The following is a 16,602-nucleotide window of genomic DNA, read 5'->3' on the forward strand; positions in this document are numbered from 1 at the left end:
CCCCCTCCCGCCTAAGTGGAGATTCACATAGCTTAAGATCTGTGTATCTGAACCATAGCCACTTTAAGATGGGTGGATTTCAACTCCCAACATGGCTGGCTGGGGAATTCTGGGAATTAAAGCCTACACATCTTCAAGTTACTAAGGTGTTGGTTCCGACGGATGCCCTAATTAAATCATGAGCCTAGAGCCAAGTTTCAAAAGAAATCCAGTTATTTATTAGGAGCAACATGTTGGCACATACCCAAGTGAAGCCAGCTCTGACCCTTCCTTATTTTACGACCCAAGTATGACCCTGTTTCTCCCCTGCCTATGGCAACTGGAGAGCAGGCCAAGGATGCTTTGCGAGTTGACATTAGGTTGAAAAAAGGCTGCTTTAGGTATATAGATCTATAGATCTAGTCCAATCAATATTTTAGAGCAGGGCTGCTTCAGATTTTTATTTTTGTTTTTGAACTTTCCACTTACTATGATAAGAACCCTTATGTTCCCAACACTTGTAGCAAAACAGGGTGGGAACATAACTAATAGCAAGGGCTGCCTGAAGCACCTGTTACCCTGAGTAGCAAAGTCTACTTCTCCTCCTCTTCCTCTTCGTCCTTTCTATTTCTGCAACTTGATTGATTTAAGAGTTTTGCACTGCTCAGTTCCCGTAAGCTTGAAGGAACTTTCAGAATGACACAGCGAAGTTTAAAATAGGATTTTAAGAAGTCCAAGACATAAAGGCATCATAAACTTTGACAGTATCGTTGTGAGCATGGGCTTTCTCATCCCCAGATTCTTCCCTAAGTAGAAAAGTATTTACGAGTCCCCAGAAGCTCAATAATATATAGGAATAGCAGAATAACAGAATTGGAAGGAACCTTGTTGGTCTTCTAGTCCAACCTCCTGCTCCAGAAGGAGACCATATACCATTCCAGATAAATGGTTGTCCAATCTCTTCTTAAAAACCTCCAGTGTTGGAGCATCTGAACTTCTGAAGGCAAACTGTTCTACTGATTAATTGTTCTAACTGTCAGAAAGTTTAGTTCTAAGTTGCTTCTCTCCTTGATTAGTTTCCACCCATTGCTTCTTGTTCTATCTTCAGGTGCTTTGGAGAATAGCTTGAGCCCACTTCCTGCTGGCAGCCCCTCAAATATTGGAAGATGCTATCATGTCACCTAGTCCTTCTCTAGACATTCCCCACTTCCTGCTTATAACCATTCTTCATACAGGTCAAAACAAGGGGGCCATCACTAAGAAAGCCTCTTCTTGGGGGTTTCCATAGATAGCAAGAAACCATTGGGTGGGAAGATTCTTATGGATACCCAGCGCTTGAGACACCAAAGTCTTTATAAAAGTTGCGGTCAACAGTTTTCTTCTTAAGAGCTGCATTGCTTAGTGACATAGTTGCCAGTCCCAATTGTGGTTGTTAACGTAGCTCAGTTTACATAAGTTGCTGGACTGAAATCAAACCACATTATAGGCTGAGAGCCCTGTTGGCACAGTGGTTAGAACTCAGTACTGCAGGCTAAGTCACTGCTCATTCCAGGAGTTCGATCCTGACCGACTCAAGATTGACTCAACCTTCCTTCCTTCCAAGGTCGGTAAAAAGAGGGCCAAGATTGTTGGAGACAGTATTGACTCTGTAAACCGCTTAGAGAGGGCTGTAAAGCGCTGGGAAGCGGTATATAGGTCTATTTCTATTATTTCTACTTCTACTTCTATTCCATTCCCATGGTGGCATAGTGGTTAGAATGCAGTATTGCAGGCTAACTCTGCCCACTGCCAGCGGTTTGATCCTAACCACCTCAAGGTTGACTCAGCCTTCCATCCTTCCAAGGTCGGTAAAAAGAGGACCCAGATTGTTGGGGACAGTATTGACTTTGAAACCGCTTAGAGAAGGCTGTAAAGCAGTGTGAAGCGGTATATAAGTCTAAGTGCTAATTCTATTTCTATTATTTTTACTCCTCCCCTTCCCTTTCCCCTTCTACTCCATTCCCATGATGGCGTAGTGGTTAGAATGTAGTATTGCAGGCTAACTCTGCTCAATGACAGCAGTTCAATCTTGACCAGCTCAAGGTTGACTCAGCCTTCCATCCTTGCGAGGTGGGTAAAATGAGGACCCAGATTGTGGGGGCAAGAGGCTGACTCTGTAAACCGCTTAGATCAGGCTGGAAAGCTCTGTGAAGCGGTATAGTGTTATTGCTATTAGTGGCTAGTTTCATTTTAATTGGCGAAAGTCCTCATATACATCGTAAAGTCTGAGTTGTGTAAAGACAAGAATATTAGCAAAGTAAGAACTGGCAAGTATCTTCATAAAGTTGTCTTCATTGGTGGAAGAAGAACTCCATTGCTAAGTATAATCCTGAAGACTCTTTAGCTCTGAATTCCAGGGATTGTTTGGGGCCTTTTCCAAACAGCATTAAGCTGTAATGATAATACTGAGGGTTAGGTGTATGTTGAGTACATCCATTTATTGAGTGTTTTAAAATAATAGTTTATAGTATATAGCAGGGGTGTCCAAACTTGGGAACTTTAAGACTTGTGGACTTCAACTCCCAGAATTCCCCAGCCAGCCATGCTGGCTGGGGAATTCTGGGAGTTGAAGTCCACAAGTCTTAAAGTTCCCAAGTTTGGACACCCCTGCTATATAGGCTTATAGTTTAGTATAATGGAGAGTTATTTTTTACTAAGAGGCCATATGACGAACTGGGGACTGTTGTGGTTGACCAAACCAATGAGGACTTTGATGCGTAGCCATGCATGTATGTACAAACATATGCCATCATCTTCTTTTAATGACCCCGTAATCCCTTGCATCGGGTTGGAGTCTGGGCAACTGAATGGAGCCGACTGTTTACTGGCCCGATGCCCTTCCTGTCGCCAATGTGGAGTTATATTCAGCAGATATAATCTCATTTTGTCCAGAGAGAGAAATACCTGCCTCTACCTAGGATCGAACTCACAGCCTCCTGATTGTGAGGCGAGAGCTCTGCCTCTAGGCCACCGCACCACTCAATTATTTTTGTACATATGTAAATCAAAAAAAAAAAAAAAAAGCTGTCAGCTTCAAAATAAAAGTTAGGAAGTTTTATTGCATGCACGGCGAACACTTATTTACATTTCATTTCTAATTTTCGATTGACCACACAGGGATAGCCAATTCGCCACAGGTGGCCTGGAGACTGTAAAATGCTCAGGCCTGGTATCCATGGGTGATCCATCTACTTTACATCCTATCTTAACAAGTTATCTAATATTCAGAGTATCAGACTATATAGTCCAGTGATGGTGAACCTTTTTCTTAAGGCGTGCCAAAATTGCGTGCACGGGCATGCCCGCTCCATCTTCCCTTCCCACCTGCGAATGCGGCGTGAGACTCCTCCCCTGCCTCCGGAGGCTCTTTGAAGCAGATTTTTTATTGTTTTTCTTTCCTTCCATAACGTCTTACAATCATTACACCAACATTGTTATGTCAGCGTACCTGTACATATCAATCTTATTTCGCTTCTATATTTATATACATTTATCTGCAGTTCTACACATATCTCTGTTGTTTCTCGGCTGAATGAATTTTATTCCTGTTTTGCAACCATTTGTACCAATTATCCCAAACTTTCATAATATTCAGACTCTTCTTTGTCCTTTAATTTTAGTGCTAACTTGTCCATTTCTGCACAATCCAAAATTTTCTGAATCACTAATTTGTCTGGGGGAATATTACTTTGTTTCCAGCATTGGGCAAACACTATTCTAGCTGTGGTCAGAAGATGTATTAGTATGCATTTAACTTTCTTTCTATATTTCCCCTTGGTTATTCCCAGCAGAAAGAGTTCTGGTTTGTATTCTATTTGTTCCTCTGTAATTTGTTGTACCCATTTCCAAATTTTCATCCAGTATTTTTGAGTTTCCGGGCAGGTCCACCATATATGATAGAAAGTCCCTTGTGGTTTTTTTGCACTTCCAGCAAGTCAGATTCTTTCCTAAAGCCTGGGGAGGACGAAAAACGGCCCCAACAGCCCAACTGGAAGTTTGGGAACGTTTTTCGCTCTCCCCAGGTTCCGGAGGCTTTCCTGAAACCTGGGGAGGTCGAAAACGGCTCCCCTGGCTCTACGGAAGGGTGAGAAATCAGCCGGCCGGCGGCGCATGTGTGCTGGAGCTGACAGTTGGCATGCCACCAAAAATGGCTATGCGTGCCACAGGTTCGCCATCACGGCTAAAGTCTCATAAAAATAATTGAAGGATATTCGGTTGGAGTAATTTTAGCACATTTCCTTACTAACAGAAAAAAATTGTGCTAAAATTAGATTTGGGAGGAAAGTAGGAGGAGAACCTGGAGGCGGAGTTGAAAGAGGAATCCGCCTAGAATATCTACGTAGCCACAAACGAACAAAGTCCAGCCTCCCTTGAATTCCGTTGACCCGTATCTAACTCTGTGATGGGCCCAACCCTCTGGAATGACCTCCCCCCCGATATTAGAACTACTACCGACTTCCGCTCCTTCCGACAAAAACGTAAGACTCACCTGTTTCAATTAGCCGGCCTGGCCCATTTATAGTTCCACTCTTACCTCCTGGCGGATATTTTTATTTGGGATAGTTTTTAGGGTTAATGTTTTAAATTTTTAAAATTTTAATCTAACTTAAACTAATTTGTACAGTGAACTATTGCTACCTCCTCCAGTCCTATATTTATTGTATTTATGTTACATTTATACTATGTATATTTATTGTTCAATTGTTTTAATATGACTGTACACCGCCCCGAGTCTCTTCTGAGAGAGGGGCGGTCTAGAAATTGAATAAAGTTAAAGTTAAGTTAAGTCTAAGCAGGTGCTAGTTGAGAAGATTCCTGTGTGTAGGCTTTTAGCAATAAAGCAGTTTAATCAAACTGTCATTGTGGGCCTTCTCTTTCGTGCCCAGCAGAAAGTCGATTTACGTTTACTGAACCGTCTTAAATCCCAATCTTTTTGTCTCCCCAGTTTGTGGGCCAAACATCGACATACGCAACAGTATGGAGGAACTGAAGCAGCTGGAGGGCTGCACAGTGGTGGAAGGGTATCTCCAGATTTTGTTGATCAACCAAGGAGAGGACTTCAGCAACTTCCGCTTCCCCAAGCTCACCATGATCACCGAGTATTTGTTGCTTTTCCGCGTGGCAGGCCTGGAGACCCTCAGCGACCTCTTTCCGAACCTGACGGTGATTCGGGGCAACAGGCTTTTCTACAACTACGCCTTGGTCATCTTCGAGATGACCAATCTCAAAGAAATTGGGCTGTACAACTTGAGGAACATCACTCGGGGAGCCATCCGGATCGAGAAGAATTCTGACCTCTGTTACCTGTCCACGGTGGACTGGTCTCTGATCTTGGATGCTGTTTTCAATAACTACATTATAGGAAATAAATCGCCAAAAGAATGTGGGGATTTGTGTCCAGGAACGGTGGAGGAGAAGCCGCTGTGTGAGAAGACTTCCATAAATAATGAATACAGCTTCCGCTGCTGGACTTCCAACCACTGCCAGAAAAGTAAGAATTCATTCATGGTTCAATTTTGACTAATAATCCTCTAACTTGTGTAATAACTCACACACTCACTCACCCTTCCGGGGGTGGTGGTGGTGTTTGCTGTTAAGATACAGCCTGTTGTGCCTTAAAATGGCTTCTACTGTACTGGTAAAATGCATATGTTTGTTGTCTTCTCCAACTTAGATCAGGGGTGTCCAACCTTGGCCACTTTAAGACCTATGGACTTCAACCTCCAGAATTCACCAGGAATTCTGGGAGTTGAAGTCCATAGGTCTTAAAAGTGGCCAAGGTTGGACACTCCTGAATTAGATGCACAGGTAGTTCTCGACTTAAAATAGTTTGTTTAGTGACCATTCAATGTTACAAGGGCACTGAAAAAACTGACTTATGGCCATTTTTCACGCTTACAACCATTACAGCATCCCTTATGGTCACATGATCAAAATTCAGATGCGTGGCAATTGGTTCATATTTATGACAGTTGCAGTGTTCCTAAGTGATGTCACCATCTTTGGTGACCTTCTGACAAGCAAAGTCCATGGGGAAGCCAGTTTGAATTAACCTCCCATATTACCAATTTACAAATGTTAGGGTTAACAAATTTGGCAAGAAAAGTCGTAAAATGTGGCGAAACTCACTTAACAAATAAATTCTGGACCCAATTGCGGTCATAAGTTGAGGACTACCTGTGTTGGAACTACGATTCCCATGTTTCCAATGGGCATTTATTTATTTATTAGATTTTTTAAAAAATGTATCCTGCTTTTATCACTTTATAAGCATTGTCATTTTATTCGGTAGTTACATTCCTAGTATCTTTTGCATGCTGTGTTGGAACAAGGTTCCTGGGATAAATTTTATGCTGAGTGGTACTGTATTAGCGTTGATGTAGAATGTGCATTTGGGGGGGGGGGAAATACTTTTTAAAGCGTTATGCATTGGGTTAAAATAGTCTGCAGTAAGGCAGCTTGTCTGGATTGCCATTTTGACCTTGGAATTCTAGGAAAGCATTTACAAGGTAGCTTCGTTCCTTTATTATATTTACATTCTGTTTTTGTTCTGTAAGGCAATTCAAGGTGATGTATATCGTCTCCTATCTCTTGACCTGTTGAACTTCAGCAAATGCTTGTTCAGATCCAGCGTCCTTGGGAGTGTCCCATTTTGATCCACAAATCTATCTATAAAAAATATCTGGGGGTAAGACACCCCTTGGGGTGGTGGTGGTGCTGTTAAGATACAGCCTGTTGTGCCTTAAAATGGCTTCTACTATACAGCACAGTGGAGTTGCCGTAGTAATGGCTTCACAGTACTCCACAAGGGGCTCCCTCTGGTAAGGGGGAAAATCCAACATTATAAATTACGTTTGGTCCAGACATTTCCCCCCCTATAAATAAATATCTGGGTTATCGGCTAGTAAATAATAATGTGTTGTTAGAATCGTGCATTGAAAGAATGGTTTGCTCAGATTGAGAAGAATGTATTCATGGTGGTCAGGAAAACACCCAGATAGTTGTAGGACTACAATTGAGCTCCAGATTTATGTTGGTGAGCAAGATGCTTGTTAAGTGGATTTTGCCCCATTTTATGGCCATTCTGGACACAGTTGTTAAATGAATCACCACAGTTGTTAAATTAGTAACACGGTCGTTAAATTCCCCATTGACTTTGCTTGTCAGAAGGGTCTCAAAAGTTGATCTCATGATCTTGGACAATGCAACCATCATAAAGGAGAGAAGCAACTTAGAACTGAGGAGAGATTTCCTGACAGTGAGAACAATTCATCAGTGGAACAGAAGTTGCCTCCGGAAGTTGTGAATGCCCCAACACTGGAAGTCTTTAAGAAGATGCTGGATAGCCATTTGTCTGAAACAGTATAGGGCAGCCATGGCGAACCTTTTTTGGCACGCGTGCCATAAGTGGGGGGAGCGCAGGGGGGGTCGTGTGCGGGCATGCCGCACCCATAATGTAATGCGCGATCCCCCCAGTGTGCATGTGCGCACTACAGGCGCTCCCCCCCCATTTTTTGTATGCTTTTTGTGCCCTCCCCAGGCTCCAGAGGCTTTATAGGAGCCTGGGGAGGGCGAAAACAGCCTCCCTCGCCCCCCGCCCCCCGGAAGCCCTCCAGAGGCTTGAGGGACCTTTAGGACGCTTCCTTGAAGCCTCCAGAGCAGTCAAAACGAACCTCCGAGCAAACCGGAAGTCTGTCCCCGACCATAGGGCTAGTTTTCTGCGCTCTGGAGGCTTCAGGGAAGCTCATGAAGCCTCCGGAGGGGGTGGGGGAGGCTCTTTTCGCCCTCCCCAGGCTCCTATAAAGGCTCTGGAGCCTGGGGAGGGCGAAAAATGGCTTTAAAAAAGGGTGAACTCAGCACCTCGCGTGCCCTGACAAATGGCTCCGCGTGCCACTTGTTGCACGCGTGCCATAGGTTCGCCATCACTGGTATAGGGTTTCCTGCCTAGGCAGGGGGTTGGGCTAGAAGACCTCCAAGGTCCCTTCCAACTCTGCTATTGCACTGTAAATACGAGTCAGTTGTCAAGTGTCTGAATTTTGATTTAGTGACCATGGGAATCCTGCTATGGTCATAAGTGTGAAAAATGGCCATAAGTCACTTTTTTCAGTGCCGTTGTATGTTTGAAGAGTTGAAAGTTCAGGACTATCTTTGTGTCATAATGCAATCACTTTTCCTTCTTTCTTCTTGCCCAAACTGGTACAGTCCCTGCGGCTTGAGCAGAGGGCTGGACTTGAAGACCTCCCAGGTCCCTTCCAGCTCATTCATTCTCTTCATTCTATTCTGGTAAAATCATAATTTCTCTGGGTCAGATGGATAAACCGGCTCTACCTCCCTTAAGTACATTTAGTCCTCGACTTACAACCATTACTTTATTGACCAATGTTATGACAGCCTCTGAAAAAGTGATTTATGGCCCATCCTCAAAGAGTTATAACCATTGCGCACAGGGTTGGGTTCCGTCAAGCACTACTGCTGGTTCGCTCGTGTGTGCATTTCGTGTGCATGCTTTGTCCCTTTTGGGAGAGGGGGCGGTCTAGAAGTGCTAATTAAATTAAAAATTAAAAAATTTGTGCACGTGTGCACAGTGCAATTAAAATTGTTCTGTGCATGCGCAGAACTGAAAAACAAGATGTCAGCGCCGTCTGGGGAACTGGTTCGGGGGCGTGGCAGGCCTGGGTCACTGCCGGTTCCAGCGACCCAGGCCGCCAAACCAGTCTGAAACAGTCTGAAACAGTAGGAACCATCACTGATTGCACAACTCCCCAGGTTACATGACTGGAGTTTGGGGTGCTTGGCACCTGTTTGTGTGATTCCTTTAGTGACCAGAGTAAAAACGATTATAAAATTGGGGTCTGGTCCTGGGATTGATTCGTTTTAACAACAACACCGCTTAGCAACCACAGTTCCGGTCCCAACTGTGGCTGTGAGGCGAGGACCGCTGTAAGCTTTGCCTACATTGTGCGACCTCTGTACAATGGAGTGTGGATGTAATTGTAACTTGCTGGCCAACTGGTGGATAGATTTTGCTTCCCAGGATGTTTTCAAAGTTTGCCCTGTAATTGTCTTTAATGTGTCCGTGCGAGAGAGCAGAAAGAGGAGGACTTCTCAACCGCAGATCCAGATAGTGGTTAGCACAACTGTGATCTTGTATAGCTCTGAAATTATCTGCCCAGAAAGCTCTCCTCTTCCCGTTCTTTTGATTTCGCTTGAAAAGTATAGCCTTATGGAACCTGAGATCCAGCAACATGACCCAACGCTAAGGACACAGGTGTTGAGAACTGCCATTCATGAAATTTCCGCCTACACAAATCCAATCCAGGTTATCGGCTCATTTTCAATCAAAGCAGTCGAGGCTAGAAATGTTTCTTGAGTAAATATTATGGCTTCAGTTGTGTGTGAGTGTTTCTTTTAAATGTCTTTGTTGTAGCCAGATACACAATACAAGACAATAGCAGAGTTGGAAGGGACCTTGGAGGTCTTCTAGTCCAACCCCCTGCCTAGGAAGGAAACCCTATACCATTTCAGACAAGTGGTTATCCACCATCTTCTTAAAGACTTCCAGTGTTGGGGCATTCACAACTTCTGGAGGCAACTTCTGTTCCACTGATTAATTGTTCTAACTGTCAGGAAATTTCTCCTCAGTTCTAAGTTGCTTCTCTCCTTGATTAGTTTCCACCCATTGCTTCTTGTCCTGCCCTCAGGTGCCTTGGAGAATAGTTTGACTCCCTCTTCTTTGTGGCAACCCCTGAGATATTGGAAGACTGCTATCATGTCTCCCCTAGTCCTTCTTTTCATTAAACTAGCCTTGCTAGGTTCCTGCAATACTTGGCATACGGCATTCAGTTTTGGTCGCCACGATGTAGAAAAGATGTGGAGACCTAGAAAGAGTGCAGAGAACAGCAACAAAGATGATTAGGGGGCTGGAGACTAAAACATATGAAGAACCGAGCAAGGCCAAGTGTGACCTTACCAAGGGATTGTAAAGTGGTATTAACACTTCACGTGATCTTGATTCTCTCCCTCTGTTGATGCAGCCTAGAACTGTGTTGGCTTTTTTGGCAGCTGCTGCACACGGCTGGCTCCTATTTAAATGGTTGTCCACTAGGACTCCAAGATCTCTCTCACAGTTACTACTACTGAGCAAGGTACCACCTATACTCTGTACCTGTGCATTTTGTTTTTCTTGCCTAAATGTCTTGTTCTTTACTGGTGAGATTTTTTTTAATTGAGAGGAAAACTAAGAAAAGCAAAGCAAAATAAATGATTGGGTTGGGTTTTCAACAGGCCTATTTTGGGGTGGGGACGTGGAGATTACGTCCACCTGGGTTTGGATAGCCTTCATTCTGTCCATGAAGTGGCATTGGAAACCCTGGTTTGGTGTCTAATAGTGGAGAGCTGCCAACTGGCGTTTCTGGGGAGAGCCCTTTCCATTTAGGGTTGCAAATTTAACTTGTGTGGTGAAAAATGCAAAGTTTGAGGCAATCCTTTTTCAATAGAAAAAGAACTTTGTAGCTCAGGTTGAACTGTGGGGTCCTTGGTGCTCTCTGAGCTTGGTACTTTTCTTGCAGACGTTTCATGACCCAACTAGGTAACATCATCAGTGCTAGAAGAGAGCGGGCCTTGCTCTCTCTTTATTTACAAGTGGTTTGCTTTGCCGTTGTTGGTGGGGTATAGTTGATTAGGGAACTAACGTATTAGAGAACTTAAGTTGAGGAGTCCTTGATGATCTCTGAGCTTGGTGGTTTTCTTGCAGATGTTTCATTACCCATCTAGGTAACATCATCAGTGCTAGAAGCGTTGTTATCTCTTTATATAGAAGTGGTTTGCCTCATCAGTGTTGGTGAAGGTGCAGTTTTCTCTTTGGCAGTTCCTTAATTAGGGAGCTAACTAATTAGGGAACTTTAGCTGAGGAATCCTTGGTGCTCTCTAAGCTCGATTGTTTTCTTGCAGATGTTTCATTACCCAGCTAGGTAACACCATCAGCACTAAAAAAGGAGTGAGGTTTGGTCTCAAACTAAGTAATGAGATATCTGCAAGAAAACAACCAAGCCCAGAGAGCAGCAGGGAGCTTGCAATCCTTTATTGAAGGCAAATTGGCATGAATAAAAAGAGATATTTTGGGATCCTCTTGGTGTCTGATCTGGAGAACATACCCAGTCTAAGTTATAGAATAACAGAGTTGGAAGGGACCTTGGAGGTCTTCTAGCCCAACCCCCCTGGTTAAGCAGGAAACCCTACACTCAGACAAATGGTTATCCAACACCATTTTAAAAACTCCCAGTTCAAAACTTCCATTCAGGACTAGATATGAATCTCTTTTCTTGCTATGGATTTGAAGAAGTTGACTTACATTGACAGAGTGTATTTTAAGAATGGAAAGAATATCTCATTGGCAGCTGTTTCATGTGCCCTCTAAGATAAATGGAACTTGTTAACCTTATTTTATACAGATGGAAATTGAAGTAGTTAGCCAAAGGATTTTTTTGTTGAGATGCATGGACCACACATTTTGTTTTACACTTCCCCGTTTTGCTGTAAAAAAATTATTGCCTGAACTTTTGGCCTTTTTTCCTTGCCTGAACTTTTTTAAAGTCACCCAATTAATCCATTTTCAGACGGACAGACCTAAAATCAAAACAGACAATTCAGTATACACAGAAAAAGAAAACAAATAAATACACGTTAAAAACAGAGCACTCCCCTTGTAATTGTAACCTGCTTAATATGAAAAGTTTATCTTGGGGAAAAAAAATGTTATTGTGGAGATGCCAAAGTTCTGCATTTTGCTGATTGATTTCTTGAAGGTGATGAAATATGAGAAGTGAAAACTCTTCATCTAGTTGGAGCTCGGCTGGATACGGATTATTTGATTCCATGTCTATCATAAATTAAAGTATGAACATGAAGCTTCACGCTTTATGCGTGTGAGTATTCTCCAGTCTGTGGCCCCAGCCCAACTAAACTGAAGGAAAAAAATATCTAGAAGGAAAATCTAATATCTAAGGAAGAAGGAAACACGTCAGGGAGACGTATAGAACCAGCAATTAATTTGATTTAAGATCCTAAGGCAGGGGTGTCCAAACTTGGCAACTTTAAGACTTGTGGACTTCAACTCCCAGAATTCCCCAGCCAGCTCTGCTGGCTGGGGAATTCTGTGAGTTGAAGTCCACAAGTCTTAAAGTTGCCAAGTTTGGATAGCCCTGTCCTAAGGTATTTCCAAACATCTCCATCTATTGTGTGCTGGTCATGGATCTTTATGAATCCTGAAAAAAAGTACAGCCCGAGAAACATTCACAAAACTCAGCAGATCCGAGCAGAACAACACTGTTGGAAAGGACCTTCTAGTCCAACCCCCTACTCAGGCAGGAAACCCTACACCACTTCAGACAAATGGTTATCCAATCTTCTCTTAAAAACTTCCAGTGTTGGAGCATTCACAACTTCTGGAGGCACTGGTTAATTGTTCTAACTGTCAGGAAATTTCTCCTCAGTTCTAAGTTGCTTCTCTCCTTGATTAGTTTCCACCCATTGTTTCTTGTCCTGCCCTCAGGTGCCTTGGAGAATAGTTTGACTCCCTCTTCTTTGGGGCAGCCCTTGGGTTATTGGAAGACTGCTATCATGTCTCCCTTAATCCTTCTTTTCATCAGACTAGACATACCCAGTTCCTGCAACCGTTCTTCATATGTTTTAGCCTCCAGTCCCCTAATCATCTTTGTTGCTCTTCTCTGCACTCTTTCCAGAGTCTCCACATCTTTTTTATCCTCTTCATCCTCAAAGCTAACCTAAAGAGACATGGAGCTGAGAAATGTGGGTGATATTTCACGTTTCCTGGACTGAAAAATAGGAAATAGTCCTGCAATAAGTCCTAAGTAATGACTTATGATTTAATAATTACATATAATTCAATGCACTTAAGCAAGAGGGGCTGCCACAAAGAAGAGGGGGTGCTTTGGAGAATACTTGACCCCTCCTCTTTGTGATAGCCCCTCAAATATTGGAAGACTGCTATCATGTCTCCCCTGGTCCTTATTTTCATTAAACTAGACACACCCAGTTCCTGCAATCATTCTTCATATGCTTTAGCCTCCGGTCTGTTAATCTTCTTGACTGGGGTTGGACTAGAAGACCTCTCAAAACCCCTTCCAACTGTGTTGTTCTGTTTTAATATCTGTAGTTGCTTCACTCTTGAAGATGCTGCAAAATATCAAGAGCCACGTTATGGTAGCACCTGGAACTTCAGAACTGGTTGAAAATATCCATCAAGGAGATAGGCAATTGGTCATAAGTTAAGAATTATTCCTCTTTTAGCTGTCACAATCTAAGGCCAACTAACTGATAGTTTCATGGCCTGTTTATGGTGTTCCCGAGAATGTTTAGTTACTCCTTGTAAAAAGGATTTTATTTATTTATTCAGTTTGCATAGCTGCCGGTCTCAAACCAGTCATATTGAGTGTTGTGAGATGTGGATTTTTGGAGTAACCTAGACAAGTTCAGGTTCTTAATGCTGGTTTAGTTGCAACAGCAATGATATTCAAGAAGAGGTTGGACTGCCATTTGTCAGAAATGTTGTAGGGTCTCCTGCTTGGACTAGATGACCTGCAAGGTCTGCAATCTGAAAGATTCTTATGATGGTGAGCCTGAATGTCAAGAGAGGAAGAGTTGATCTCTGCCAGCAACTGTGGTGGGAGGAGGGGGAAACCGCTGCTCTTTTGGAAGTAAAAACAAGGGAATTATAAATGTTCAATTGTTTAAAAGGAAGCGTCCTGTTTACTCTGCTCGGGAGGAACAAGAAAGGGGAGTAGAAGGACGACAAAAGGAGCCGGATGGGGAGGAGGCAACAGACAACAAAGTCTCACTGTTTTCAGCATGATCCTGAACTTTAGGATCTGTATGCTCCACAGCACCTAAGCCCAGTGACGCCTCCTCCAGCACGGTAGGGTTGCAAGGGAGGGGATCAAATCCCTGGTGCCGCATAACGGAGTGAGCCCTCGTTGCCTGTCCCAGCTTCTGCCAACCTAGCAGTTCGAAAGCATGTAAAAAATGCAAGTAGAAAAATAGGGACCACCTTTGGTGGGAAGGTAACTGTGTTCTGTGCGCCTTCGGAGTTTAGTCATGCTGGCCACATGACCACGGACAGCTTTGGCTTTGAAACGGAGATGAGCACCGCCCCTTAGAGTCTGGAACAACTAGCACATATGTGCGATGGGGGGGGGGGGAGAACCTAAGGGTTGCAAGGATGTGAATATAACCCACAGCAACAGAATTAATTTGTTAAAATCCTCAGTGATTCTGCAGCTCTCACCCCAGTCCAGGGGGATTGCGATCAAATCAAGAAAACATCAAAAATTAATGGTAGAATCTGGAAACTGGGAGGAAGCAAAAAGGTTTCATTCATTGCTCCATCACTGGAGGCTTTAAGAAGAGGCTGGAGAGCCACTTATCCGAAATGGTGTAGGTTCTCCTGCTTGAACAGCGAGCTGGACTAACAGATAAACTTTATGTTAACTTAAACTTTTTAACAGATTAACAGAGTTGGAAGGGACCTTGTAGATCATCTAGTCCAACCCTCCGCCCAAGCAGGAGACCCTACACCATTTCTGACAGGGCAGTCCAGTCTCTTTGAAAGCCTCCAGTGATGAAGCTCCCACAACTTCTGAAGGCAACTTCTGTTCCATGGGTTGATTGTTCACTGTCAGAAAATCCCTCCTTATTTCCAGGTTGAATCTCTCCCTGTTCAGTTTCCATCCATTATTCCTTGTCTGGCCTTCTGTGCCTTGGAAAATAGCTTCTCTCTGGCAGCCCCTCAAATATTGGAAGATGCTATCCGGTCTCCCCTAGTCCTTCTCTTCCCTAGACTAGTCATGCCCAGTTCCTTCAACCGTTCATCGTATGTTTGAGCCTCCGGTTCTCCAATCATCCTGGTTGCTGTTCTCTGCACTCTTTCTAGAGTCTCAACATCGTTTTTATAGTGTGGTGACCAAAACTGACTAGAAGACCTCCAAGGTCCCTTCCAGCTCTATTCTGCTTGATTGATCCTCCCTCGCCAAGGTGGTGCTACGGAGTTGGCATACCTCCAGGGTCCCGATAGATAAAGCTGTTTAATCGATGGCATGCTGGTCTATGACCATAATAAAGATTTGATGGAATCGATCAAACTTGGAGTTGTGCCAAATCCAATCAACTGGAAAGATATTATGGGAGACAGGCAGTACTTTAAGTAAGCAGGCTGTATGGGACAGTACGTACACCGCAAATTTTGGGTGGTTCCTTCTGCAATAGAGTTTACATAGGGTGGCAGGAGGGTGCTGGGGGTTGGGCCATGTTGAGTCTCTTCTTGAAAGCCTCCAAAGATGGAGGAATCCACAACCCCAGGAGGCAAGCTGTTCCACTAGTTAATTGTTCTCACTGCCAGGAAGTTTCTCCTTAGTTCTAGATTGGATCTCTCTTGAATGATGTTCCACCTGTTACTTTTTGTCCTGCCTTCAGCTACTTTGGAGAACACAGGTAGTTCCCAAATTACAGCTAGTCATTTTGTGACCCAAGTTACAACGGCATTAAAATCAACAAAGATGGATTAGGGGACTGGAGGCTAAAGCATATGAAGAATGATTGCAGGAACTGGGTATGTCTAGTTGAATGAAAAGAAGGACTAGGAGACATGATAGCAGTCTTCCAATATCTCAGGGGTTGCCACAAAGAAGAGGGAGTCAAACTATTCTCCAAGGCACCTGAGGGCAGGATAAGAAGCAATGGGTGGAAACTAATCAAGGAGAGAAGTAACTTAGAACTAAAGAGAAATTTCCTGACAGTCAGAACAATTAATCAGTGGAACAGCTTGCCTCCAGAAGTTGTGAATGTTGCTCCAACACTGGAGGTTTTTAAGAAGAGACTGGACAGCCATTTGTCTGAAGTGGTGTAGGGTTTCCTGCCTAGGCAGGGGGTTGGACTAGAAGACCTCCAAGGTCCCTTCCAACTCTCATTCTATTTTTATTTCTAAAAAAGAGACTTAAGACCTTTTTTTCCTCCTTACAACCATTCCAGCAATCCCCATGGTCACGTGATCAAAACGTGGGCACTTGGCAACTGGCCTGTACTTACGACTGTTGCAATGTCCCGGGCTCACATGCTCATCTGTTGACAAGCAAAGTCAATGGAGAATCAAGATTCACTTAAAAACCCTGTTACTAACTTTAACAACTGCAGTGATTCACTTACCAACTATGAAAGAAAGGTCATAACATGAGTCAAAGCTCCCTCAACCGTCTCGCTTTGCAACAGGAGTTTGGGGCTCAGCTGTAGTCATAACTCGAGGACTACCTGTAGATGGGAGACATTCTCTCTCCCTGCTTTATTAGTCCTCTTGCTTTGAAGCCCTTCATGGTTGCAAGCCCTCATTATTTTTACTTCTGGCTGCTTGCTTTGGGAAAGGGCTGGCAGGTCTCACCTCCCCAGGAAACCTGTGTTCGAATCCCTTTGTTCTCGACAAGTCCTTCCACTGAAGGAGACCGAGTGGGCGGGCAAATGAAGGAACGCTGCGTTTGGGAACACTTAGTTCTTTTTGGAGCAAACGGCTTGTTTTAATTT

The 16,602-nt window shown here is 43.7% G+C and overlaps 1 protein-coding gene across 3 annotated transcripts in view; it reads left to right on the forward strand.

The window, feature by feature from the left end:
* The window catches only part of IGF1R (insulin like growth factor 1 receptor), a 242,201-nt gene that overhangs the window by 20,542 nt on the left and 205,057 nt on the right, over positions 1-16,602 (forward strand). For all 3 annotated transcript variants that reach the window (XM_081964805.1, XM_081964806.1, XM_081964807.1), the window contains exon 2: positions 4,964-5,509. In XM_081964805.1, coding sequence (XP_081820931.1) covers positions 4,964-5,509 — 546 coding nt within the window. The remainder of the gene's footprint in view (positions 1-4,963; positions 5,510-16,602) is intronic.

This window comes from Natrix helvetica (genome assembly GCF_964273705.1).
Source record: "Natrix helvetica genome assembly, chromosome: 12".
Lineage (NCBI taxonomy): Eukaryota > Metazoa > Chordata > Lepidosauria > Squamata > Natricidae > Natrix > Natrix helvetica.